This window comes from Gossypium hirsutum, chromosome A13 (assembly GCF_007990345.1).
Source record: "Gossypium hirsutum isolate 1008001.06 chromosome A13, Gossypium_hirsutum_v2.1, whole genome shotgun sequence".
NCBI lineage: Eukaryota > Viridiplantae > Streptophyta > Magnoliopsida > Malvales > Malvaceae > Gossypium > Gossypium hirsutum.
The window spans coordinates 282,547-309,094 of record NC_053436.1 but is presented as its reverse complement, the minus strand read 5'-3'; the positions used below and the strand labels follow the sequence as shown (position 1 = coordinate 309,094).

Here is a 26,548-nt window from a genome sequence, read left to right as displayed (position 1 = left end):
TCTAGACTTATCGATATTTAATTGATGTATTAATGTCTTATGGTTGAAAGTATGAACTATCATGTTAAAAAATATATATATAAAGCAGGGATGGAAGATATCTATCCATGTTAAGGGTGTAATCCCAATGGAACAAGCTTGTGAGGTCTTAGGCTCATGAGATTATGGGCTTGCAGGGCATCCTTTTTAGCTGTAGGCATTGACCTGCAAGTTTGGCTCATAAGGTGTAGGTATAACACACGAAATTTTTTTCCAAGTCTACCTACCTTCATCCTCAATGAAAATCACACATCACAAGAGCAAGTAACACACACACTAGTGTAATTCTATAAATAAATAAAATTGATTTCGATGGTATTCCAACCGGTTGATCTATTTCTGAAAATAGTATCTACAACTTTATTTTAGAAATGCCGCTACATACTAAACCTATTCATGGGCCAATTTGAGCTGGGTTTAGACTAAGTCCATGCATAACATTTATACTATTTTTTATTGCTCAAGCTCAAACCGAAAAATGGATCTAATTTTCTACATAAACTCGACCCAAATAGAAAATTAAAAGCTCGAGGCCCGACCTTGCCCACCTATATTTAATTTTTTTAATTATTTTTTGCATTGAGACAAAATTAAAAAAAAATCATTGCATACATTAAAAATTTCTAAAACAACACATTGAAAATACATTAAAATAAAGTATCGAAAACTTAAAAGATAATATGAAACAAAAGCATTAACAAAATAACAAAATATATTATTATTATTAAATTTTAACATATATAACTAATATAATTATAATATAATATATTCAAGATCGAACTTAGCTAAACCTGAATTAAATAATTCTATCATATGCTCGGATTGAATAGAAAACAAGCCTTAAATCTTTATTCAATTCATTTTTTGTACAAACCTTTTTTAGATAAATCTCCAAATAAATCTTTATACCCATCAATCCACACGCAACACATAACATTCCAATCATATTATCCTTTCAAACCTTAGGAACTTCATCATCATTACCTTCTTACATTCAGTCTTATATTTCTACATGTCCATCAACATTTCAATCCATTTATTTCACTAATTTTTGTTTCTTATATATATAAAATAAAACAAAAGAAGCAGCTCTATGAAGACTTCTTTTTTCCACATTTAAATACTTATTGCTTCATAGAATAGATGGATGATATATTTTATCTTTAATTTATAGGAAGCAGTCAACCCTAAACCTAACTCAACTACGAAATCATGACTTTCTAGTCATCTAGACATCACAATTTCTCACTTTATTAGGTTCTATTATCCTCATTTTTTTTATTTTTTTATTTTAATGTATACATAAATTTTGATTTAATATAATTATATAAAATTTTAATTTTAATTCAAATATATATATATAAAGAAATAAACACCTCAGTTTATTTTTTAAATTCAATCAATTTAATTATTTATATATGTGATATGTAAATATAAAATGATTATATGGATAATAATATATATTAATGATTTGTGAAAATTGAATTAACTAAAAATTCTATATATATAATTTTTTTTAAAAAAAAACATATATAAATTTGTACAAAATTAAAGTTTATTTATAACATTTCATGTAATTTTGATATTTATCCTTTTTTTAAATATATATATTTTATTTTTATTATATATTTTCTCGTATCAAAATTTGGGGTAGCTCAATGCTTGCTCCCTTTACTTTTAGCTAGAGCAGCAGGTGCTGTTGCGAAACTGATTGCAAAAGAGGGGAAATCGGCCACATTAAAATTACCTTCTGGGGAGGTCTGTTTGATATCCAAAAACTGCTCAGCAACAGTCGGACAGGTGGGGAATGTTGGGGTGAACCATAAAAGTTTGGGTAAAGCCGGATCTAAATGTTGACCTTGATAATGCTCTAGATTCATATCAGGATCATTAAATAGAAAGTTTAATGAAAAGAAAAAGAGTGCTCCCATTTGAATCCATATTATCTAGATATCAAACAAAAATTTTAAATTTTCTTTTTCCAAATTAATCTTACTATTATATTCAAAAACCGAACTCAAATTCGACTCAATTTATTGTTATTTTTAAAAACTGAACTCAAAACCTTTTTATAAAAATAAAAAATAGTAATATTCAACTAAACAAAAAGTTGGTTACCTAAAAGTTGTGAAATTTTCAACAACGAGCGTAGAGATAAAACTTAGAGAAATCAAGTAAATATATATGTAAACTAAATTATGATGTACGTGGGTGGAAATTTGTATGTCACAAATTAATTAAAAAAATTGAAATAAAAATTAAATGTCACAAAATAACAAAGTTGAATTAATAAGAATTATTATGTTTTGAATTAATAAGAATTATTATGTTTTGGGTTTAAATTTTATATAGTCCCTCTCCAACCCATAAATAAAAAGATCATACGTTTCAACGTACTTGAACCCGCATTTTCTTACATTGTAACAATGTTCATACCATTCGAACTAAAACTCAATCGATAATAATACTAATTTAATTAAACTCTTAATAGGGTAATATAGATCATATTTCTATTTCTTCAAAAACATGGAAAATAACATGGAGGAAACAAAAAAAGCCTTAATTATCTACTTTGCCTTAGCTTTATCAAAGTAAATTACATCCTAAACTTATACTTCCTCCTCATATACATATTTATATCTTAGTTTACATTATAAACCCATAAAAATAAGCTAAGTTCATTACTCCAATGTCCTTCAACTTCTCCTCCTTTAGAGCCATTAGCTTTGAGTTAGGAGAATTTCCAAAGAGTAACTATTCATAGAAAGGTTAATATATTGTTTGGTACTTGAGTTTAATTTTAATGTTCAGTAATTGAATTTAAGTTTTTTTTTTGTCCCAATTAAATACCTATATTTTTATACTAGAGCACGAATGTCTAACACTCATTGTGCCCTGGATACTAAATTGGGACACAAAAAAAACCTTAGGTACCAAATGATATATTAACTCTTTTATATAATTTGAGGCATTATTCATGTCCAAAGAGGCTCCCAAAGGGACCCTAAGTTGGTATCGTTGTTGATGTCTTCCATGAAGCTTAGGTAGCTGCTGTTGGTTATGAAAGTGTCATCAACGGCTGATTGTGGAGAGTTTGGTGGAGGAGACGACGGTGCCTTGTCCTTGTCCATGTCCATGCAAAGCAAAGCCAGGACGTTTGCTTGTTGGAATTGCATGTTGACGACTTGGGCTTGAGCTTTGGCCAACTGTGCTAGAAGCTCGTTCACTTGCTTTTGCAACTGGAAAACCGCCCCCGCACAGCCATAAACTGGGTCCCTGATCCTTGCCCCAGCCTCGTAAACCATGCTGCTTACCGCGTCCGACCTTTGACACTCTGGAAGCTCCTGCACGCGGACAAAAATTTCAGATAGTCCATGGTTTAGCCAACGTTGATGTTACACCTTTAACCACTATATCAAATCAATAGGGCTTAATGTCAAAATATTGACTATAAATCTCCACAAAAGTAGAATACAATTAGTCTAAATCAGCATTAGTTCAGTTGAAATCATTGCTGCTGTAGCAACTTAGAGCAGGAATAAAATTAGAAAATTACTTTAAAAAATTAGAAATAAATCAATGTTTTTATGAGGGCAAAATGTAATTTCATCACTATACTAATTAAATTTTTTTTTTAAATTTTAAAAGTCTAAATGACAAATTTATCATTTTAGGTGCTAGAACGACTAATTGCCTCCCTTGTTTTTGCTCTTTGATATAGAGATTATAGGTTTGAATGCTTTTAAATTGATACAGTAAACTTTTGAAGGATTAAGAGTAATTCTAAAAATGAGTGTATGGGGTAAATTTATTGACCTATGTATTGCCTATCCACCTCTTTTGCCATTTCTTTGACTTTTTTATAATAAAATTTTGTTTATCTTTAAAAAAAAAAAAGAGATTTGGTAGACAGGGAATCACTTCATTTCAATGTGTGGAAAAGGCAGGGTATTTGTAGAAGTTGGATATATATTAAGTACATACATATCTTGACAATGTCAAAGTGGGTATTAGTGAGTGTCAACATTTTTGTTTAGAAAAGTAGGGTTCTTTCCACATGAAATGTCCCTACCTATGTACAACAACCAATCCCTCCCATAGGAAGACTAATACAAATCGTTTTGGTGGGAGAGCAAGTGATGTTTCTACACTAAGAAGTAAATAGACTTGTAGTTATTAAAGTGGAACAAAATTGATAAACCAACCGAGTTATTTATCTAAATTTAAAGGTTTATCCAAAATTTGGGATGATTTGAATAAAAATATTAAGTTTAAAAAATGAGCTTAGAGAAAAATCAGATTAGTTTAAATTATGGGTCAACCTTAGGCTCTAATATTAGAAGTTCAAGTCTGACCTAACTCGATTTCAAATTTATAATATCTTATTATTTCATTTATCATTATATCTTATGTAATTTATATAAGATGAAAAATTAAATATATTATACTATATAAGTGATCTTAGGCAAAATTCAAGACTCATATTTTAAATTGACTAAGAGTGGGTTTGGATGGGCGGCAGGGTACAATGTAGTATGTTTAGTTTATTTTTTGTCTCATGCTACAATATCATTACAGTATTTAATCTCACCGCCACCGTTGTTTTTATATTAATCGCAGGTAAACACACCACTCATCTAAATCCATCCTAAAACTTGAACAACTACTCATGATATTTATACTAAGCATAAAATCTAAAATCCAATTTAACCAAAAAAAATACCCTTATTATCATTTCCAATAGGGTTAAAACATGACAAGGAATATAATTTAGTTGTAGGAAGGACCATAAAACCACCTGCAAGAACTTGATGATGTTGCTAGCACCAAAGACACGATGAGCAATGGCGAACTTGGCTGGTTCAGTAGGAGGAAAATAAGGTGCCAACACACATTTATCAGCACACCTTCTCCTCAAAATTTTGCAAGCGGCACATGGGCTAATAACCACTGGCGGCGGCGACAACGGTGGAGAACGTGGTGAGTTCGAAGAGATCGAAGAATTGGGAGAAAGGGATGGAGAAGAAGAAATAGTAGGAGTTGGAATTGGTTCACTGTATTCCATATCTTGCAAAATGAGTTTTCAGGGAAAGGATATGAAAAAGCAGGATGAAATTGTAAAAGAGAAAAAGAGTTATGGAGCTTATAAATTAGTTTTGGGTACAAAGGGGTATACTATTATTTATACTACAAATGAAGCAAAAGAGTGAGGTCATGTAGTATGAAACATGACCTCAACGGTTCTAAATTCTTCTACCTAATCTTTGCATACGTGTTCTTTTCCCCCACCCCTTAATTATCTCAGTTAAGGGTAAATACATTCAAAGACCATTAAACTATTAGTAAATTTATATTTTGATCACTTAATTTTAAAAAATTACAAAAATAATTATTAAGTTATTCGAATTAAAATTATTATTCTATGACATTCTCTGTTTACACCACTTACACCAATCAAAAGCTATTCTTCTTCTTCTCTTGGTTGAGTGGCTACTTTATTGCATTTTCACCATGGAAGAAAAAGGGGAAAAATGTCTTTATAAGTTTTGTTAGACTTGTATGACTTTAACATTTTCTTTTGGCTTTTATTGCTTTAAAAAAGCATTCTCCCTTGAAACTCTTTTTTTCCATACCAATAACCCTTAATCTATAATTTTACATATAATCTAATTTTGAGTATTCAAGCTTAACTCATACATTATTATATTAAGATTTATTTTGATTTAAATCCCGTCATGTGTAAATTTTTTCTAGAGTTATTTTAATCTAAGTTATATCTGATTTATACTTTGTAATTATTAATTCAACTTGTAATTATTCGGATGTTATATAAATTTTATAATCTATAATCAATGTGATTGTATTTGTATTTATATATATATATATATATATTCTTATGTGAAAACAAAATAAGGGCAATATAAAAAATAAATTTACCAATTGGTAAAAGCTGGTTTATTTATTTTCAAAAAAAAAATTAAAGGATAAAATTATTTTTATATTAATATTCATAAAATTTTAATTAAGCTTAAATAATAATTTTAATTATTAAATATGTTTTAATTACAAAATTTCCAATTTGGTAGAAAGAAAGTGGGAAGTGATAAAAAAAATTTTAATTCAATTTTGCAGTGGAGAAGTAGTTAAAGAGTTTGCAAATTACTCCCTCTACTCCCACTAGTGTTAACCATTATATAAAAAGATATATAACAAAGTCAATTTTGCTTCAAAGGTGTTCATAGATTGAGTCAAGCCAGTTCGAGTTATGATTCAAACAATTTTAGAGATAAATAGTTTAATTAGTCCTTGTAAACATTTAGTAAAGCGAAGTCAACATGTATCAAATCTAATATTAATTGGAAAAGTATCTTAAACATGTTAAATATCTATAAACGATATTAGATATTTATAAACAATTTTTTTTACATAAAAACGGGTATGCTTTATAGTATTTGGTTTAATGATGCATTTATGGTTTGTTTCTGAATTCTTCTAGTGTTGGTTTCATTGTCAATTCGTTTTTTTTTCTTTTTGGGATTATTTTGTGAATATAACATTCATACATCACTTTATAGTATCTTATTTACCATTGGTACTATATATCATATCTTTAACAGTGATCAAATGGCCCATAATTTCTTACCTTTCGTATCCAAGTGTAAGATTTAAAAGAAAAAATTGGTGAAATGTTTGATTATTCCTACAGAGTGTGATTTTGTGCCACGCAAGCTGTACAATTAGCAAAATTATTTCGTTAAATAATCTTAAATATATGTTATTTACATAATTTTTTTCTTTAAATAATCTTAAACTCGCATCTTATTTGTTTTTATAACAACAATTATTTCATTTAATTAAAGCTGAATCGTGGATTAAAAAGAATTTATAATTTTAAATTAACAATGAAATATTTATAAATAAATATTAAAATATATAAATTTAATAAATCAAAGTTCACCCAATTATTAATTCAACGTTTAGATCAATTATTTGCTCTAACCCTCTCTTAAAAGTGGAAATATAAAATGATAGGAATTAAGACTTTTTGGAAACCTTATCCTTTTTATGTCCATTTATTTAGAAGGTCAGACATTGAAGAAGACAAATATCAACCTACTTATGACCTTCAATTTCTGAAAATCACTTCCTTTTACTCTCAACATATTATTATTCTTATAATTTAGATATTTCAAGATGTTTTGATAACTTTTTATAATAAAAAATTAAATGTGAAAATTTATTAAATACTAGATTTTATAAACATACATATGCATAATACGTGTTGGATCATTTTTTCAATCCATGATTATGTCTAGACATCTCTATTCCATCATCGTCTATTTAGAAGGCTACTGAGTTCCTCAAGTGGCCGACTTAATGACATCTGCACCATACATGTGTTAAGACTCAATAATAAAAGAATGTCACCCTCACCTATAAATACTCGTCATTGACATTAGAAAGAACTTATATATTTCCTGTTAAACCTTCTTCACCGTAGGAATAAAACACATTCTGTTATAGCTCTTGACACGTTCTCCACGGTGTGAATTGTCATCTCCTTTCCTACTTTAATTTGTCATCAACAATGTAAGAAATTAATTGAACCCAAAACTTTTTTAAGTTCGTTCATAGTTTTATCTTTTAAGAAATTACATTTAGTAGATTTAAAATTTAAATCTCTAACATTTATAATTATTCTCGTATTTTTTTATAATTAATATTTTAATAATTTAAATGTAATTTGATAAAAAATAATCTAAATATTACATTTCATGATCTATGTTTGTGGTTTTAGCCCATTTCCTATTAGTGTTTTTAGCCCATTAACCATCTTTCGCTCTTTTTTTTTTTAATCTTTCGAATATTTCCTATTTGTGGTTTTAGCCCATTAACCTCCTTTCCCTCTTCTTTTTTATCTTTCGAATAAACCAAGGATTTGTTCGGCTTTGTTTTCATTTAAACAAATCGGTGGGTCGACGACGATTTTAATTCTTCTTTAAATTTGCTGTTTTTACCACTTCTATGTGGTTTCTGATTGTTTTTTATGGTATATTTTGTACTTGTGTTGACAGTTTTTATGGAGTTTTTAGGTGCATCTTCTTAGCTCACCAAGTGTTCGACGATATTCCTCAACTAGCAAAAGTAGAAGCTGATCATCTTTTTTCTCTTGTTTAAAGCAAACCCGTCGTCACTCTCTTTCAAGTAAGAGCAAAATGAAATTTGTATTCTTTTTTTTTTGTGTGTGTGTGTGTGTGCCTATTTTCCTCTCATTTGTCTTTGTTATGGTAATTTGGAAGCATGAAAATTTCAAAAAATGTTTATTTTCTTGCAGATTAGAGCCTTGGACTGTGTACAATATTCCATCTATTTACTTTCAGCAAGTGTTGGAACAATATTTCTCCATAAGCGAAAGTAGAGATAATCTTTTCTCTTGTTTAAAGTAGCCGTCAATCTCTCTCAAGTAAGAGCAAACTTAAAGTTGTCTTTTTCTTTTTCCTATTGTAGTTCTTGGTTATGGCAAGTTAAATGTCTTGCGTTTCGGAATTGCGACAGAGGAAGGGTTTTTTTTATAGGAGGGATGAGAATCTCTGTATGGGTATGTACCGAACATCATGGTTTTAAAAACCGGTTAGATCGTCGATTCTCATTTTGACTGGTTTGTTCGTTGTTCTGGTTTCAATTAAATGAGTTATTACTCGGTTCAATCAGTTTCAAGTGGTTCGCTCAAAAACCGGTTTGACCACTTTATTTAGACCAATATGCCGGCTGGTTCCCAGTCCAACCGACTGGTCTAGTCCAGTTCTAACAACCATGCCGGACATAGATATTTTTAGTCTTTGTAAGCCTTTTTATATATTTCGAGGGTCGGTCATATTCATGTATCCGTCTCTAGATATGCATAGAACCCAAGTACTTCAAGAAAAATTAGGAGTAAGAGAGTTTCTGGGAAGAGTTTAAGTGAGCATAAACCGAAATTATTATTATTATTATTTTTTTTTTTGTATTTTGAAGGATAAATGATGCCTAGATGGAAAGGAAAAGGCTTACAAGCCAAAGCTAATGCTGATCCCATGTCTAAAATTGTCTCACAACTCCAATCCTCTTTGATCCAATTTGAGACTCGGGGTTTGCTCTCGAGCTGCAGTGTACTTGTTGAAGTGGATGCTGAATTAGCTGATCTTCTCAACCGTTCATGTTTCGGTCGACCGAGAATTACAGCTCAAGAGGACAAACAATGGTTTCAATTGGATATGGAGGAAGCTTTCTATTTGTGTTTTTCACTCAAATGCCTCAAAGTCATCGGTGAAGACGGATCCATAAAGAGTAATGAAGAGCTATGGGACTACTTCAAATCCAAAAAGCTAGTGTTTCCTGTTTCTTACAAGGTGTATTCTCATCTTCGGCATAAAAATTGGGTTGTAAGATCAGGATTGCAGTATGGTGTGGACTTTGTTGCCTACCGTCACCATCCAGCTCTTGTTCATTCTGAGTACGCGGTGTTGGCACTATCAGAAGGAGATAATGATCTAAATGGTCGATTGAGAGTGTGGTCAGATGTTCATTGTACAGTTCGTCTTTGTGGAAGTGTTGCAAAAACGTTATTGACTGTTATCGTGAATAGTAATAACCAAGGTGCAAACTCTCCTTCATGTTTAGAGCACTACACTGTTGAAGAACGGACAATCACGAGATGGAACCCGGAACGAAGCCGAGAAGATCAAACCGGTCCTAAGAATGGAACAAAGAAGGTATAATTTAGAATCTTGTTTTGCATTACCCTATACATGTGTATCTTTATTTCTTTATCATATGCTGTTTCATTTTTCATTTATTTTTCTAAAATGTGTGTTCTACATTTGTATCTAATTCGTATTTAGTATGGATAGCACCGAGTTAGATTTGGTTTGGTCAAATTTTTTGAAATGTTTCTTAGTCGTTCGTGATAGTTGGGTTTATACTAATTTTAGATTTTATTTTGACATATTAAGTTTTATTTTATAACTTTTGAATATTATTTGGTAAAGTCCTTTTTATAAATATTTTTAAAAAAATAATTTTTTAAGTAGGGTGTAACTAGATTTTAAAGGATTGGTGCAATCATATTTGACATCGCCATGCACGAGTCAGTCCACCAAACACAATGACCTTGCTGGAACAGTGAAAGACAAAGTTTGAGGAGACTTTTTATTGGAGAAAAGGAGCCAAGCTCCAAGGGAAAACCGTGGAAAGACCACAGAATATCTCCTCCACTATTCCGACAACTAGAAGCCTAGGGGGAATGGGAAAAATCTCGAGGTTATTTAAGAAGGGCCCACGACAATCGATATTAAGGCTTGCACTGACAGTGGAAGACAAATGGCATGGCAGAAGGGTCGTTGGATAAGTGAGGTAGAGAAGGGAGAAAATGGAGGGGGGAAGAAGAAGGAAATGTAAAGAAATAAAAGGAAAGAGTAGAAGGAAGAGAGTAGGAAGGAGAGGAAGGCCATCGACTGGCCATAAGGTAACTGCCACTAACTAAAAATCGGAAAAACAAGCTTATTAAGGATTACAAAATTTAAGAGAAGTTGAGGGAGTAGGAAATTGCCCGAAATAATAATCCTAAGTTGAAACGCTTTTTCATTTTTTTTATGAATAAATAAATATTTGGTACATCGATAATTAGTTCAATTGGTATGAGTATTGTTATCAATGTAAGAGGACGTAGATTCGAGTGTATAAAAGTACATTATTTTCCTATTTATGGGTTGAGGAGAGGGAGAAACGATTGTATAAAACTGTGATTCCACGTCATCTCTATCTCTTTGCAATAGTAGAAATACAAATTAGATTTTTCTTCATAAGTTTTAACGATTTGAAAATTTTCAGGAGGAAAAACTAATTAGTCATTTTTCTATTGGAAATGGATAAGGATGACGTGGAATTACAGTTTCATACAATCCCTTTTCTAAGGAGGGGATATGAGTAATTCTAGACATTGTATTAAAAAGAGCAAATATGATCAGAACTTATAATGAGATTATTTAAAAAAACACTCACCATATATCTTATTTATTTATTTTTAATTTCGAATATCAATTAGATATCTAATTTCTTCTTAACCTTTTCATGATGAGCCTCAACAATTATTCTAATAATTATATATTCGATTTGACCTATAGACAAATATGCAAGCATTTTATGCTTATTTGAGTAATAGCAATGAGATTTCTTAATATCATGTTAAGAACAGTTAGAATTTTTAAAAGAAGATAAAAAATATAAAAAATTCGAGTGGCTGAAATTGAAGTAACTACGTTGGAAATAACAAAAAAAAAAAAGAAAAAGCAACAACTTGAGTGATAGAATCCAAGTTGAAAAGAGAATTCTTCACTTTCTTTTTCTCATCCAAAACCATGATTTATTTTTATTACTCTATCAAATAATAATAATTTATTTATATTTAATTATTAAAATAAAATAAAGGACATTGACCAATCATGTTAGAATTTCTTTAGATTTATTTTCTCTTACCCCATAACAAAAGTTATTTAAAAAAAATCCAAATCATAAAAAAAAAATTGTATGAATAAAATAAGAGATAAGATGATGAGGTAGCATGATAAAGATACATTGAATAGGTAATATTAAAATAAATAAATAAATAAATAAAAGCCAAAAAGTGGTGTCATTCTCAATCATGTTTTTTACCATACTGACCAACACTTGCATGTGCGCTACGCGGATTGCTTGCTTTCCCTTTTAATATATCTAATCATTATCCCCACCCTTTCTTTTTTAATCCTTTTGTTTCTTGGCGTCATTAGGTTCATGGCAGGGACCCACAACATTTCATCTATCCACTTATTAACTTTAATAATTTCCCACCTATTCTCCTTTGGCATATTCCTCATTTAGTCCCTAATCTTTATTCATTTTGTCATTTTAAAAATCATTGTGGTCCTTAATCTTTAAATTTTGTTAGAAACAATGAACCATCATTGTTTTTAATAAAAATAAAATAATAAAATTCACTAAATAAAGTGATAAATTTTAACTATTTAAGGATTTCATTTTTCTTATTTTAAATTTTTGTTTCTTTTATATGGGTGACCTTTACTTTTTAAAAATTTAGAATTCAGTTTTCATACTTTTATTTCTAGAAATTTAGTTTCTCTATCTTTCAGATTTCAAAATTTAAGTTCAACTATTAACACTGTTAAAATTATTTTGTTAAATTTAGATTCATTACAATATCTTTTTTTGTTACATTATTACCAAATGAGTATTTTTTTTATTTTAAAATGTCACACTAACAATTTTAACAATTGAATCTAAATTTAAAAATCTAAAATATAAAAGGATTAAATTTTAGTTTTGCAAAGAGTACAAGGACTAATGACATATTTTAACCTTTTTCTTCTTAAATGGTAACATTATGAACGGTAAAAAACGCATTCCAGTAAAAGCCAAAGTCAAAAAAGGCAAACGGTTAAAAACCAAGAAGCTAATACCGACAAGGATGGTTGACCCACCACCGCCCCTCACAGCAGGCCGTACAGTAGGTATATTTCTATCAAAGTTCCTTGCTTCGGATAATTACCGAACCTGATCCTCCTTACCCTAACCTATCAGGTTCGGTTTTCCTGCCCTATATAAGGAGCTCACCATCTTTCCCCTTTCTTCCAAAGCTTTTTGCAAAAATTCAACTGATAATTTCGAAAGAGGTTTTCGATTACGCTGATCGAAGGTAAAATTATTGATTTGAAAATTTTTAAAGTTTTTATGTGCCTTTTTTTTTTTCGTTTTTTTTGTTTGATCTGTTGTTTGGTTGGTGAGAAAATGAAATTAAAGTGGTGGAAAACGAATTTGAATTTATTAGGTTTACATGTATGAGGAGTAAAAACTTCTTTTCATCCATTTCCTCGGTAAACAAACGGGAATTTGATCTTAAAGATCCTCAAGCTTACAAGTCAAAAGTTTCATCTGTTTTCCTTTTTTTTTTCTTTTTCTTTTCTTTTTTGCTTTTTCTGTTGTTGGTTGGTGAAAAAGTGGAGGAAAAGTTGCGGAAAATGAATTTGAATTTATTGATTGATGTAAAATTAAAATATAAATTATGATGTTAGGTTTACATGTCTGAGTGGTAAAAACTTCTTTTCATCAGTTTTCTCGATAAACAAACGGGAATTTGATCTTAAAGGTCTTTAAGCTTACATGATTATGTATTTGTAAAGTCTAAATTTCATTTGTTTTTATTTTTGGTTTGATCTGTTGTTTGGTTGGTGAAAAAGTGAAGGGAAAGTTGCGGAATTTGAATTTGAATTTATTGATGTAAGATTAAAATATGAATTACGATGTTAGGCTTACATGTATGAATAGTAAATACTTCTTGTCATCCGTTTTCTCGGTCAACAAACGGGAATTTGATCTTAAAGATCCTTAAGCTTGCATGATCATGTTTTTGCAAAGTCAAAATTTCATCTGTTTTTCTTTTTTGGTTTGATCTGTTTTTTGGTTGGTGAGAAAGTGAATGAAAAGTTGCTGAAAGTGAATTGAATTGAATTTGTTGATTGATGTAAAATTAAAATATGAATGAAGTTAGGTTTTTGTATGTGAGGAGTAAATACTCCTTGTCGTCTGATCTTAAAGATCCTTAAGCTATGATTAGATAGATTATTCATCGACTGTGATGATTTGAATGATAATTTTAATTTGAAGTTATGATTGTTTTAATTCAATTTTCTAATCATGAATGGATTGATGAGTCTTATGTTTTGATTCTTTTTGACTTATCTTTTGATGTTTTTGTAAGTGATCAGATCGTTGTGCCCGAAGATCTGTTTTAATCGCTTGTAATTTCTTTCTTTGGTTGTTGATTTTGTTTAAACCAATTTGTGTTACAGAATTAAAGGGATAAGTAAACAAGACTGGTAGAATGGCTCTAGTTGCGGGTGGATCGTCAACATTGAACCCCAATGCCCCTCTGTTTGTTCCGGCTGTTTATCGCCAAGTGGAGGATTTCTCACCCGAATGGTGGAAACTGGTTACGACAACAACATGGTACCGTGACTATTGGATCAGCCAGAACCAGGATGAAGATGGCTTTTACGACAACACAGAGGATGATGTATTTGATGTCAATGACATTGTTGATTTGCTTGCAGATCCCTTTGACTTTGTCTCTGACGAAGATCTCCAGTTCGAAGAGTTCATCCAATCTAATGAAATGGAAACCATAGCACCTCCTTTACCGTCAAATGGTGGTACGTACGAGTAAATAAATTCTTACGACTCTGGAAATGGAGAATTATGTGTGTGTTTGTCGATTCTACTTCTACTACTTGCATTTATCATTTTATCAAATTACATTAGGCTTTGAGAAGGGTGTTGAATCTCTGATGAAGAATCTGAGTTTGGTGCCATCTAGTCCTCGGTTTTCAGCAGAACCGGCAAAATACGTGGAGAAGCCGGCGAAGACTGTGAATGCTAAAAGTGGTCGTCGTTGCATCCATCAACCTCGTTGAATGTGTGTATTAGCCGTCCAGGTTTTAGCTGAAATTCTCTGGTCGTTTGTAACTGTTAACCTTTGTAGATTTTCAAGTTCTATAACTCTGCTACCATTCTAATGCCCTTGTTTCTAGTTGACGATATATCAAAAAGGAAAAAAAATGTAAAAAAGAATGTAAAATTTTAGAAAAAAAAATAGAAAAAAGGAAAAAAGAGAGAATCATCTTTCATCATCTCAGGATTTTTATATTTATAGATCAATCTATGGCTATTATATTAGACTGTGTGTTTGATTGTGGCACGTTAATGATGGAAAAAAAAATTAAAAATAATTTTATAAAAATTAAATGAGGTTTTGTTGAAATCTTAATTTTAAAAGTTTTAGGTTTAAATTTATATATGATTTTTTATATAGTTTGTCTTCCTTTAACTTGTTTAAATATATTGAGTTGGTACTTTAATTTTTTTTGGACCTAATTGTATTTTGTAATTTAGATTAGTATTTTTGCATTAATACTGTTAGTTTCTATTGACGTAGTATATTGATAATCAATTTGTTGATGGCATGTGACAACTTTTCAATATATTATCTAGCAACTATAAATTTTAAAATTTTTTAAATATATAAATTATTTTTATTAAAAAACTTTTATTTAAAAATAAGTTATACTATTTCTATCGTATTTGTTTCATTTTAATTTAAAATAAATCTATTTTTATACATTATTAGAATAGCGATCTTTCCTATTTACTTTTAGAGGCATCACTTTCCTAGCAAACCAAACACCAAAATAAAGTCCTCTTTTACCTTTTTTTTTTCTATTTTCATTTTCTCCCTAGAACACTTTCTATTTCTTTTGAAGTTTTTTTTTAAGTTAAAGATAAAAGAGGATTAAATTATAAAAAGTTGAAAGTGATAAGGTTGGGATGATAATCATTGGTGACAATTCATTCATTGAATCAAGAGTCATAAATAGACGAAGAGATTTTAGATTCATAAAGGGATTTGGAGTTCAAGAGGAAGAAGGAAGATAACTTGGAGGGTGAGAGGAGAGAGCCAATTGCCTTACTTCAATGTTTGCAGGCTTTACATGGGGATGTCCTTGGTCATTCCTCAGGTGCCATGTCCCGTCCCCATATTAACTTTGTACTCTTTAGAATCAAGTCCTCCTATTGATGCCCCGTCTTGTAAGTGTAAGTTGTTATGTTAGGACAACGGATATGAGCAATGTACGAATGATATATATTTTGTTCATGTTAGATCATGATTGTCGTAATGTGATTTTGCGGTGCTTAGATATGATATGCTAGAATAACATAATTACATGGACGTGCCACATGTAATTTTTTTAATGTTTGTATTTGTCACATTATCTTCTTGATCAGCAATTATTTTCATTAGTGGAAGGTCTCAATTGTGTTTTTATTATTATTTGGAATTTCTTTATTCATATCAAATTAGGGGGATTATAAGAGTGTAATCAAGTGGAGCTCAAGCTCGATACTCGAGCTCGATCAAATATTTATTTTTAAGCTCAAGCTTCGCTTGAGATATACTATTCAAGCACAATTAAATTTGTTTACTAATATTTGTACTCAAATTCAAGCTTAGGGTTAGTAATATATATTAAGGGCAATAACATAATGTAATAATATAAAATATGAAAAGATATATGAGGCTCATGAGTCATTCAAGTCAAGCATTACTAAGCTCAAATTCTACTCGACTGATTTGGTAATTATCGTGTTGAGCTCAAGTAGTTTGCTAGCACCAGTGTCTTAAATGCACTAGTCTAGGAAAGTGCATAACTAGGGTTTTTTTATTAAAATAATAAAAAATTTATGAAAATGGTATTGCACTCAAATTTTTATAAAAATGTGGTGTTTTTTACCATAAATATGGGTGTTATCGTACTGTCAAATGACACCACACTAGATTTTCTCTCCTTGCTACCATTTAAAAAGGGCGAAAAGAAAAAAAAAAGTTTTAATAGAAAAAAAATTATAATAGTGCCGCCACTAGTAGTTTTTAAAAAAAAAAGTCTGACAAAAAAATAGTTGAGAAAAAGCAAAAGAATGTTTAATGAGTGTTACAATACTGCCAGCCAGGACGATCAGTTTATATAAATAGAAAAGGAAAAGAAATTAAAAAAAAAGTCGAGAAAAAAAAGTTGGGGGTGTGTCGGTGGTACTTGACACCCTATTGTTCGATGTGACCAATCGATCACGTGCTCGCCCCATCTTTTTTTTAATTCCTTTTTTTTATTTTTTTTCTTGTAAGTCACATGACACCGTCAATAATTTTAGTAATTTTTTTATTATTTTATATAAAAAACCTTTAGAACTATAAAATGAAAGCCCAATCCCCCAATTTGAAGTTAAATCGAGCCCACACGGACCAGTAAATCCCCCAAAACCCTAACCCTATAGCTGCAATTTGTAAATCTCCTTCTTTAAAAACCCTAAACCCAAAAGGAAAAGGAAAGGAAATGAAGAAGAGCGACCATGTCTGAGCCTAATCTCGACCTTTCTCGCTCGGAAAAGAAAAAGCGTAAGAGAAAAAACCAAACCCAGTTCTGAAACGAAAGAACCCGACCAAGATTTCATGGTTAAACCCCAAACCAAATTGGATAACCCAAACGACGATACTCCTAAAGTGTGTTCGATGCCTGCCGATGAGGATTCTATGGTTGCAAGCATTGCTGCTTCTGCTGACCCGCTTGCACTCTTTAACGACAGTACTCCTAAAGAGTGGTTGAGAAATGTTGTGTTGCCTGATGGTTGGGATTCTATGTTGGAAAAGAAGATTGTAGTGGTGGAAATGGAAAGGAAGAAATCGGATGAAGCTAGTGGTGATGAGAAAAATGAAGTTGAAGTTCTAGTGAAAAAGAAAAAGAAAAAGAAGAAGAAGAATAAAGAGGATGGTGATGTGGAAGCCGAAGTGAAGACTGAGAAGGAAAATGAAGATGGGGTTGAAGCCGGTTCAATAGATACTGAGAGGAAAAAGAAGAAGAGCAAAGAGAGTGATCAGGCTGTTGCTGCTGCTGTTGATGGTGCTAATGACATAGGGGCTGATGAAATTGAAACAAAGAAAAATAAGAAGAAGAAGAGCAATGAGAATGTAGATGCCATTGAGGCTATTGCTGTTGCTGTTGTTGATAGTGCAATTGATGTAGGGAGTGATGAATTTGAAAAGAAGAAAAAGAAGAAGAAGAAGAAGAGCAATGAAAATGAGGATGCTATTGAGGCTATTGCTGTTGTTGATGGTGCAATTGATGTAGGGAGTGATGAAATTGAAAAGAAGAAAAAGAAGAAGAGCAATGAAAATGAGAATGCTATTGAGGCTATTGCTGTTGTTGATGGTGCAATTGATGTAGGGAGTGATGAAAATGAAAATAAGAAAAAGAAGAAGAGCAATGAAAATGAGGATGCTATTGAGGCTATTGCTGTTGCTGTTGTGGATGGTGCAATTGATGTAGGGAGTAATGAAATTGAAAAGAATAAAAAGAAAAAGAAGAAGAGCAATGAAAATGAGGATGCTATTGAGGATATTGCTGTTGCTGTTGTTGATAATGCAATTGATGCAGGGAGTGATGAAATTGAAAAGAAGAAAAAGAAGAAGAAGAGGAAGAAGAACAAAGAGAATGAGGAGGCTATTGAGGCTATTGCTGTTGTTGATGGTGCAATTGATGTAGGGAGTGATGAAATTGAAAATAAGAAAAAGAAGAAGAAGAAGAAGAGCAATGAAAATGAGGATGCTATTGAGGCTATTGCTGTTGTTGATGGTGCAATTGATATGGGGAGTGATGAAATTGAAAGGAAGAAAAAGAGCAACGAAAATGAGGATGCTATTGAGTCTATTGCTGTTGTTGATGGTGCAATTGATGTAGGGAGTGATGAAATTGAAAAGAAGAAAAAGAAGAAGAAGAAGAGCAATGAAAATGAGGATGCTATTGAGGCTATTGCTGTTGTTGATGGTGCAATTGATGTAGGGAGTGATGAAATTGAAAAGAAGAAAAAGAAGAAGAAGAAGAAGAAGAACAAAGAGAATGAGGAGGCTATTGCTGTTGTTGATGGTGCAATTGATGCAGGGAGTGATGAAATTGAAAATAAGAAAAAGAAGAAGAAGAAGAAGAAGAAGAAGAGCAATGAAAATGAGGATGCTATTGAGGCTATTGCTGTTGTTGATGGTGCAATTGATGTAGGGAGTGATGAAATTGAAAAGAAGAAAAAGAGCAACGAAAATGAGGATGCTATTGAGTCTATTGCTGTTGTTGATGGTGCAATTGATGTAGGGAATGATGAAATTGAAAAGAAGAAAAAGAAGAAGAAGAAGAGCAATGAAAATGAGGATGCTATTGAGGCTATTGCTGTTGTTGATGGTGCAATTGATGTAGGGGGTGATGAAATTGAAAAGCAGAAAAAGAAGAAGAAGAAGAAGAAGAAGAAGAACAAAGAGAATGAGGAGGCTATAGAGGCTATTGCTGTTGCTGTTGTTGATAGTGCAATTGATGCAGGGAGTGATGAAATTGAAAAGAAGAAGAAGAAGAAGAAGAAGAACAAAGAGAATGAGGAGGCTATTGAGGCTATTGCTGTTGTTGACGGTGCAATTGATGCAGGGGCTGAGGATGAAACCGAAAAGAAGAAAAAGAAGAAAAGAAAAAGAAAAGATGCAGCAGAGGAGTAGATGAGCAGGTTTCAGAACTTTACTTTTATTTACAAAATCTTTTTTTTTTTTTGCTTGTATTTTTGGCAACTATTGTTACTTTGTGGTAATTTTAGTGGTTTACTTTTGTGTATTCTCCATTGTTGTTGGTGATAATGGTAGTTTATGAATGAAATTGTGAAGAAAATTTTGAAGAATTGCTTAGTTTTAGCTTTGACTCACCCCATAAGAATGATATGAATTGTATGTAAAAGTGAAACCACTATTGCTTGATAATGATTTTGTTGACTTCATATGAATGGCATTTCGATTCTCGAACAGATGCAGTTAGTATTGTATGTTAAAGAACATGAATATACCCTTTTTACTTCTATCAGCCTTTTTTTGAAGAGGGATGCATTATGATTAACTGCAAATCTTGGATTTTTGTTCATCTCCTAATGAAGGTGAATAGGAACTTCTAGCTTTTAGGCTTTGCTTAGTAGAGTGGAAAGAAAATTGGAGGGGTAGAAAACTGGAAGGATGGAAAACATAATTTTTCTTCGTTCCGGTATCCTTTTTTGTACTTTCGAATTATGAAGGAATTTTTCTTGCACTTGTTTGATTAATAATTGCTTGTCTTGGATTTTGGTTTGAATTTGGCTTAGATTTTGCTAGTGATTCATTGATTTTGTTTGCTTTATATTGATGGCATTTCGAGTCTTGAACAGATGCAATTAGTGTTGTATGTTGAAGAACATGAATACCCTTTTTTACTTCTATCAGCCTTCTTTTGAAGAGAGATGCATTAACTGCAAATCTTGGATTTTATAGGAACTTCTAGCTTTTAGTTTCCTTGTTCCGATGTCCTTTATCGTACTTTGGAATTATGAAGGAAGTTTTTCATGTGCTTGTTCAATTGATAATTGCTTGTCTTCTTGGATTTTGGGTTGAATTTGGCGTTAGATTCTGTTAGTGATTCATTGCTTAATTCCTTGTATGCTGGTATTGTTATGTTACAAAGATGGATTTTTGGTCGATCAAGCATCTTATTTGCATAGAAAGTTTTGTTTATGTTGTCTATGTCTATTCATATACCATTTTTATATGAATGCATACAATTTCATTCTCGAAATTGCACCTTGCATACAATTTGTTGAGGGGAAAAAAAGCTAAAACACTTGTGTGAAAATCGGTAATACATCCTGGAGTCCTCTGCACTAGGAATCAGATTGTATTTTTCTCTATTTACATTCGATCAAAGAGCAAACCGTTTTTTCTGTTGAAAATTTTGTCCATTTCTATAGTTAAAAATCAGTGTAGCTAGCAAAATAATCAAATAGTTACACGTGGTACCTCATGTTAACATACACAAATCAGTTTTTAATAGTAGAAATTAATGAAATTTTTAATAAAAAGATTAATTTGCTTTTGATCTAGCAGACATCGTTGTCAATGCAATCTAACTCATAGTATAAGGATCTTTTACCGAAAAAATCGCAGGTCCTTGATAAGTTTTCTTGCTGCAGATGATAATGATATTCATGGCTACCTAATATTACAACTCTATATATTAGAAAACGTTATCCGAATTACCAATAACCATCAGAGTTTTATATGGAAAGAAAGGTGGGAAGTGGGACATAAATGCCACGTTTGGGTTACTTGTTATTCATATCCACCTTCTGTGCAATGCTATATTATATTATTATGCTCCACGTTTATTTTTTGGTCTATTACGTCGCTTCACCATCCCCATACGCATTTCTTGTCTGGTATTGCATAACCTCCTCAATTTTTTTGATAAGTCCCTCTATTATACATATTGGATCAAATTAGTCCATTTACTATTAAATGAATTGATTTAATCTTTGTACTAGAAAAAATAATCAAATAAGATTAAATCAGATGAAATATTTTGTTTGGAGTTACACAGTAAATAATAAATATTAACTCTATTTTAATTTTATCTTATTTAATTTTTTTATAGTACAAGAATTAAATTTATCTATTTAATAATAAAGAATTATTTTAATCTAATCTTTATAATAAAGAGACTTGATACGTACATTCACCTTTAAGAAAGTAATAAATTGAATGCATTAATCTTACATTATATAAATAAAGGTGTTTAGGCAAGTTTGTGTCACTCTCAAACAAATATAAAAGAGACATCACTCAAATAAAGCTGTTCATGAGCTAAACTGGATTGAATTCAGGTTAAATTTAAACATGATATTAATATATTTTATATTTATCTAAGTTCGGTTTAATTATTAAGTGCATCCGCACTTATAGTTTGAGAGACTTGCAATGTAATAAATAGAGTTGAGATAAAAGGACAAGTTCCCTTTATGATCGAGGTAACAGTCCTGAATTCAAAATCTAACATTTTGCTGACTTCGATAATAATAATAATAAAAGGTGAGTTGAATCAACTAAAAAGTACATTTTGTTGCCACCAAAATCTGACGTAATTCATTACGAACTTATCTGTTTACATTGAAAGCCAAACCCCCCTCGCTAGAATTTTGAATTCTACTCTCAATCTCCTCACAAATTTAAAGCAGTTGTTGCTTGCAAGCAAAAGCAACCAAGACCCCATCCCTCCAAGCTACACAAAATCGTAGCTAAAAACCAAAGCTTTAACACAACCCAAAGTTTTCTTTCAAAATTTTGTTTCTTTAATGCTTTTTTTTTATAAATAGAAAGTTAGTTTCCCAACGATCAGAATCTTATCTTCTCCTTTATTTTGTTTTTTTTTTATATAATCTTCTTTCTCTATCCAGAATCTTTCCTTCACATTGGCACCGTTATCTCTTTTAGCAGATCCCAAAGTTTCCCTTTCCCCCAATAATTTCGCTTTTGGATGTTTATATTTAGCCTACTGGCCTTCATATTATATTAGCACTCGATGGGGATGTATCTGGTTTTCTTTTCCTGGGTTTTCCTTTGTTAGCTATTTGCCCCAATTTTTTGGAATTGTCAAAGGAAAACCCATGGTTTTTTTAACTGGTGATAATTATTGTCTTCTTTGAGACCTTTTTTGGGTTTCGTTTAGATTCTTGTGGAAAAAAAAGAGAAACCGAACAGGTTCTTGGTTTCTTGTGTGTGTAATGGGAATTAGAATCTGGGTTTTCTTTTATTTGGATTTGTAGATTTTAAGAGAATTTGGGTTCTTGTTGGTTTTTTTGTAGATAGTCAGAAATTTGTTGGAATTCGGGAGCTGAACGAGGTTGGAAACTATCTAACTCTTAATCTTTAAATAGAAAATTTTGCTTGTTTTCCTTTTCAATTGGGATATATATTAATCCGCTTAATTTTCTATATATTTGAAGAAAAAGAAGGAGGTGAATTTAGGGTTATAGGATCAGTTTCTCATTGATCTTTAGTGTTTCTGAATTCAAGTTGGTGAACAAATCCATTAGTGTCTTTTTGTATTTTTCTCTGATATTTGGTGCAAAAACAAAGCCAATACTGTTTGCTTTCATTCCCTGTTAGAAAATCTTTATTGCAAACTAGCTATGGATATAACTAATGAGGCCAGTGTTGATTCATTTGCGATTGGTCCTTCGACGATCATTGGTCGTACGATTGCTTTTAGGATCCTGTTGTGTAAGTCAATGGCACATTTCAGGCATCAAATTTTTCATGTATTGGTGGATTTATTCTATGGATGTAAGAACTTGGTTTCGCCATTGATATCATGGTTGCATCCCCGGAATCCTCAGGGGATATTAGCATTGGTGACTATTATTGCTTTTTTGGTGAAACGGTACACGAATGTAAAGTTCAGGGCTGAAATGGCTTATAGAAGGAAATTTTGGAGAAATATGATGAGAACTGCATTGACATATGAAGAATGGGCTCATGCTGCTAAGATGCTTGATAAAGAAACACCGAAGATGAATGAATCAAATCTTTATGATGAGGAACTTGTGAGAAACAAGATTCAAGAGCTTCAGCGTCGTCGCCAAGATGGATCTCTTAGGGATATTATCTTTTGTATGAGAGCTGATCTTATTAGAAATCTTGGTAATATGTGTAATCCTGAGCTTCATAAAGGAAGGCTTCATGTGCCTAAACTCATCAAGGATTACATTGATGAGGTCTCCACTCAGTTGAGAATGGTTTGTGACTCTGATTCAGAGGAGCTTTCCTTGGAAGAGAAGCTTGCTTTTATGCATGAAACAAGGCATGCATTTGGTAGAACGGCGTTGCTTTTAAGTGGGGGTGCTTCTCTTGGAGCATTTCATATTGGTGTAGTTAAAACACTAGTAGAGCATAAGCTTTTACCGAGGATAATCGCTGGTTCGAGTGTAGGATCCATTATGTGTGCTATTGTTGGTACAAGGTCATGGCCCGAGCTGCAAAGCTTCTTCGAAGACTCTTGGCGGTCGTTGCAGTTTTATGATCAACTGGGTGGAATATTTGCAGTTGTTAGGAGAGTCATGAGACAAGGGGCTGTTCATGAGATCAGACACATGCAATGGATGTTAAGACACCTTACAAGTAATCTTACATTTCAAGAGGCTTATGATATGACTGGTCGAGTACTCGGAATAACAGTTTGCTCACCAAGGAAACATGAGCCACCTCGATGCCTAAATTACTTGACTTCACCTCATGTTGTCATATGGAGTGCCGTAAGCGCTTCTTGTGCTTTTCCTGGCCTTTTTGAAGCTCAGGAACTAATGGCGAAAGATAGGAGTGGGGAACTCGTTCCTTACCATCCTCCCTTTAATTTGGATCCCGAGGAGGGTTCTAGTGCAACTGCTCGTCGATGGAGGGATGGTAGCTTGGAGGTCGATTTACCTATGATGCAACTTAAGGAGCTGTTCAATGTCAATCATTTCATTGTGAGTCAAGCAAACCCTCATATCATACCATTTTTGAGGGTAAAGGAGTTTGTTCGAGCCCATGGTGGTAACTTTGCGGCAAAGGTATGTTTATATTGGTTACACTTATGATCTTGGTTTATGTTTGTGGGTGTATTTAAACCATATTACGATCTTGGTAGTTGTTGTTATGATGCCTTTGTCTGTTTACTTGTCTTATTATTTGAATGATGAAATGAACTAGTTTTATTGTTTTTAAATTGTAGTTTGCGCACCTAACCGAGATGGAAGTTAAACATAGATGTAGCCAAATACTTGAACTGGGATTTCGTATGGGGGGACTAGCCAAGATATTTGCTCAAGATTGGGAGGGTGATATTACCGTGGTTATGCCAGCTACAGTTTCTCAGGTATGTTCAAAATCATTTTTAGGCTTATCTTTGGTTACATTCAGATTAAAAATTGGTGAAAGCTTGAGCACTTGGGTTTAGTTCCGTTCAAACCTTGTCTGACTCTATCTATGCTGTTTTTTAACTATTAACAGTACTTGAAAATTCTACAAAACCCAACTCTTGTGGAGCTTCAAAAGGCAGCCAACCAAGGGAGAAGATGCACTTGGGAGAAGCTGTCAGCTATGAAAGCAAATTGCGGCATTGAGCTTGCCCTCGATGAGTGTGTTGCAATTCTTAACCACATGCGTAGGCTTAAACGGAGTGCTGACAGAGCTGCTGCCGCTTCATCTCATGGTCTTCTTGCCAACACAACAACCAAATTCAATGCTTCGAAGAGAATCCCGTCTTGGAATTGCATTGCAAGAGAAAACTCATCAGGCTCCCTTGAAGAAGACCTTCTCACAGATGTTACTTCGTCTTTGCATCACGGAGTAGGTAGTTCTTTGGGAATACCACCACCTGCTAGGAATTTACGAGCCCATCGCAGTGCCTACGATGGAAGTGATAGTGAATCAGAAGGTGTAGACATACATTCTTGGACAAGATCTGGTGGTCCGTTGATGAGGACGAGTTCTGCAAATCTGTTCATCGACTTTGTCCAAAATCTAGACGCTGAAGCTGAAGTGAACAAAGGTCTAATGGCTCATCCTGGTTCTCCTGGATTTCAGATATGCGGTGGGGATTCATTTAGTCACAGTCCGAGGATGATGAAATCAGATAGAGGTTCAGAACACGAGTTTGATCAAAGGGATTTCGGGAACAGACCGCCTGTTAATGGTTCTAGCATTATGGTCACTGAAGGTGATCTCTTACAACCTGAAAAGGTCATTAATGGACTTATGCTCAACGTCGTGAAGAAAGCTGACTTGGCACAGTCAAGTAGAAGCCCTGATTCAGATAGTTGTAGTACTGAAGTAGCTGAATGTGTGCAGCTGGAGTGTCCAGAGAAGGATGATAGCTCCGCATCCGAATGTAGCGACGATGATGCCGGTGCAGTAAATGAGACAGTTGCTACCGATAATCTGACCCGGAGTGCCCATGATGATAATCAGGGTGGTGTTGTAGATGCTTAAGATTAATCTAATACCCTACCAAGCTGTTAGAGTTAATTTTTGGGTGGCAACAAATTGGTCCCTGCTTTGAAAAAGGGTATTCATTGCTAGTAAAAAATTTACCATGATTGATTAAATTTTTTTTTTACTATTTGTAATTTTTTGTATGACATAAATATTATCACTATTTGTTTCTTTTACTTTGATAATTCCTGTTTATTGAACTAATGGATCAGTTAATTTAACAAAATAATGACATATTTATCTTGTGTATTTTTATCACATTGCTAGTATTTATTCTTTTTTGAAAATTTGCTCTCTAAAAATTTAAAATAATTTCTTAAAAGAACTTCCATTTTTTTAAAGATAATTATTTACTTAAAAATAATTCTAATTTTTGCAAAAAAAATTGTCTTTGTCACTCCATGTTCGTGAATTTTAGTTTTTGTCTTATAATGCATAAATATCGAGTATTTGGTATAATAATAATTTCTTTTAAAAATAATTTTAAAAAATTTATAAGTATATATATATATTTTAAATTTTTTACTGTATTCTTATAAGATACTTGTCAATCTTTTGATCTTACTTATAAAATCTAAAAATTCACTAGACAATGTTAAATTTTTTTAATGGTACCGAAATTAAATTATATGTTTTTAATAAAAATATAATTCTTTCATTTTAATAGTTTATATTTTTATAACTTTTTAAAAATAAAATCAAAATTTTATTATTTTTAAAAATAAAAATATAATTAATTTTAATTTTATTAATGTAAAATTGTATAAATTATAAAAGGTGTTAAAAGAGAAATTCCACATTTTAGGAGGGTGAATCCTCTCTTTTCCCTAATTATTTTGGATATTAAAATCTTCTTACATGAAGCAATAATATTGGTAGTTTTTCGTTCCAAAAAAGAAGAAATTGGTAGTGTTGGATTTAAGTGGACACGTGGATATCCATCCATCCATAAAACTAAACCTCTGTTGTACTGCAGATGAACTTGGTGCTGGCCTATCTCCACTTTCTGAA

The 26,548-nt window shown here is 32.0% G+C and overlaps 5 protein-coding genes across 10 annotated transcripts; 4 read left to right on the top strand and 1 right to left on the bottom strand.

The window, feature by feature from the left end:
• Nucleotides 1-2,527: 2,527 nt before the first annotated feature.
• LOC107954460 (LOB domain-containing protein 1) lies at nucleotides 2,528-5,191 on the bottom strand. The gene is made up of 2 exons (XM_016890030.2): nucleotides 4,838-5,191; nucleotides 2,528-3,383 (listed from the first exon to the last, which is right to left on the bottom strand). Exons 1-2 carry the CDS (start codon nucleotides 5,102-5,104, stop codon nucleotides 3,015-3,017), a joined length of 636 nt encoding a protein of 211 aa, XP_016745519.2. The 5' UTR covers nucleotides 5,105-5,191; the 3' UTR covers nucleotides 2,528-3,014.
• A 2,440-nt stretch (nucleotides 5,192-7,631) lies between these two features.
• Nucleotides 7,632-11,111, top strand: LOC107954459 (tRNA-splicing endonuclease subunit Sen2-1). 2 transcript variants are annotated; one of them, XM_016890027.2, is made up of 5 exons: nucleotides 7,632-8,010; nucleotides 8,115-8,244; nucleotides 8,375-8,503; nucleotides 9,055-9,791; nucleotides 10,110-11,111. In XM_016890027.2, the coding sequence occupies exons 4-5, from the start codon at nucleotides 9,060-9,062 to the stop codon at nucleotides 10,125-10,127; spliced, it is 750 nt and encodes a 249-aa protein (XP_016745516.2). In that variant the 5' UTR covers nucleotides 7,632-8,010; nucleotides 8,115-8,244; nucleotides 8,375-8,503; nucleotides 9,055-9,059; the 3' UTR covers nucleotides 10,128-11,111. The 2 variants fall into 2 exon arrangements, with proteins under 2 accessions (XP_016745516.2, XP_016745518.2); XM_016890029.2 differs by having other exon boundaries at nucleotides 7,907-8,010; nucleotides 8,133-8,244.
• Nucleotides 11,112-12,625: 1,514 nt separating this feature from the next.
• On the top strand, nucleotides 12,626-19,389 carry LOC107954456 (ABC transporter F family member 4). Of its 5 annotated transcripts, none has more exons than XM_041084369.1 (3): nucleotides 12,626-12,769; nucleotides 13,923-17,792; nucleotides 17,889-19,389. In XM_041084369.1, the coding sequence occupies exons 2-3, from the start codon at nucleotides 17,132-17,134 to the stop codon at nucleotides 19,211-19,213; spliced, it is 1,986 nt and encodes a 661-aa protein (XP_040940303.1). In that variant the 5' UTR covers nucleotides 12,626-12,769; nucleotides 13,923-17,131; the 3' UTR covers nucleotides 19,214-19,389. The 5 variants fall into 5 exon arrangements, with proteins under 5 accessions (XP_040940303.1, XP_040940304.1, XP_040940305.1 ...); XM_041084370.1 differs by having other exon boundaries at nucleotides 13,923-17,838; nucleotides 18,154-19,389; XM_041084371.1 differs by having other exon boundaries at nucleotides 13,923-18,401; nucleotides 18,717-19,389.
• On the top strand, nucleotides 13,955-14,543 carry LOC107954458 (protein EARLY RESPONSIVE TO DEHYDRATION 15). The gene is made up of 2 exons (XM_016890026.2): nucleotides 13,955-14,282; nucleotides 14,392-14,543. Exons 1-2 carry the CDS (start codon nucleotides 13,955-13,957, stop codon nucleotides 14,541-14,543), a joined length of 480 nt encoding a protein of 159 aa, XP_016745515.1.
• Nucleotides 19,390-21,558: 2,169 nt separating the features above from the next.
• Nucleotides 21,559-25,713, top strand: LOC107954455 (triacylglycerol lipase SDP1). Its single transcript, XM_016890014.2, has 3 exons — nucleotides 21,559-24,114; nucleotides 24,276-24,419; nucleotides 24,554-25,713. The coding sequence occupies exons 1-3, from the start codon at nucleotides 22,696-22,698 to the stop codon at nucleotides 25,532-25,534; spliced, it is 2,544 nt and encodes an 847-aa protein (XP_016745503.2). The 5' UTR covers nucleotides 21,559-22,695; the 3' UTR covers nucleotides 25,535-25,713.
• The last annotated feature ends 835 nt before the right edge of the window (nucleotides 25,714-26,548 follow it).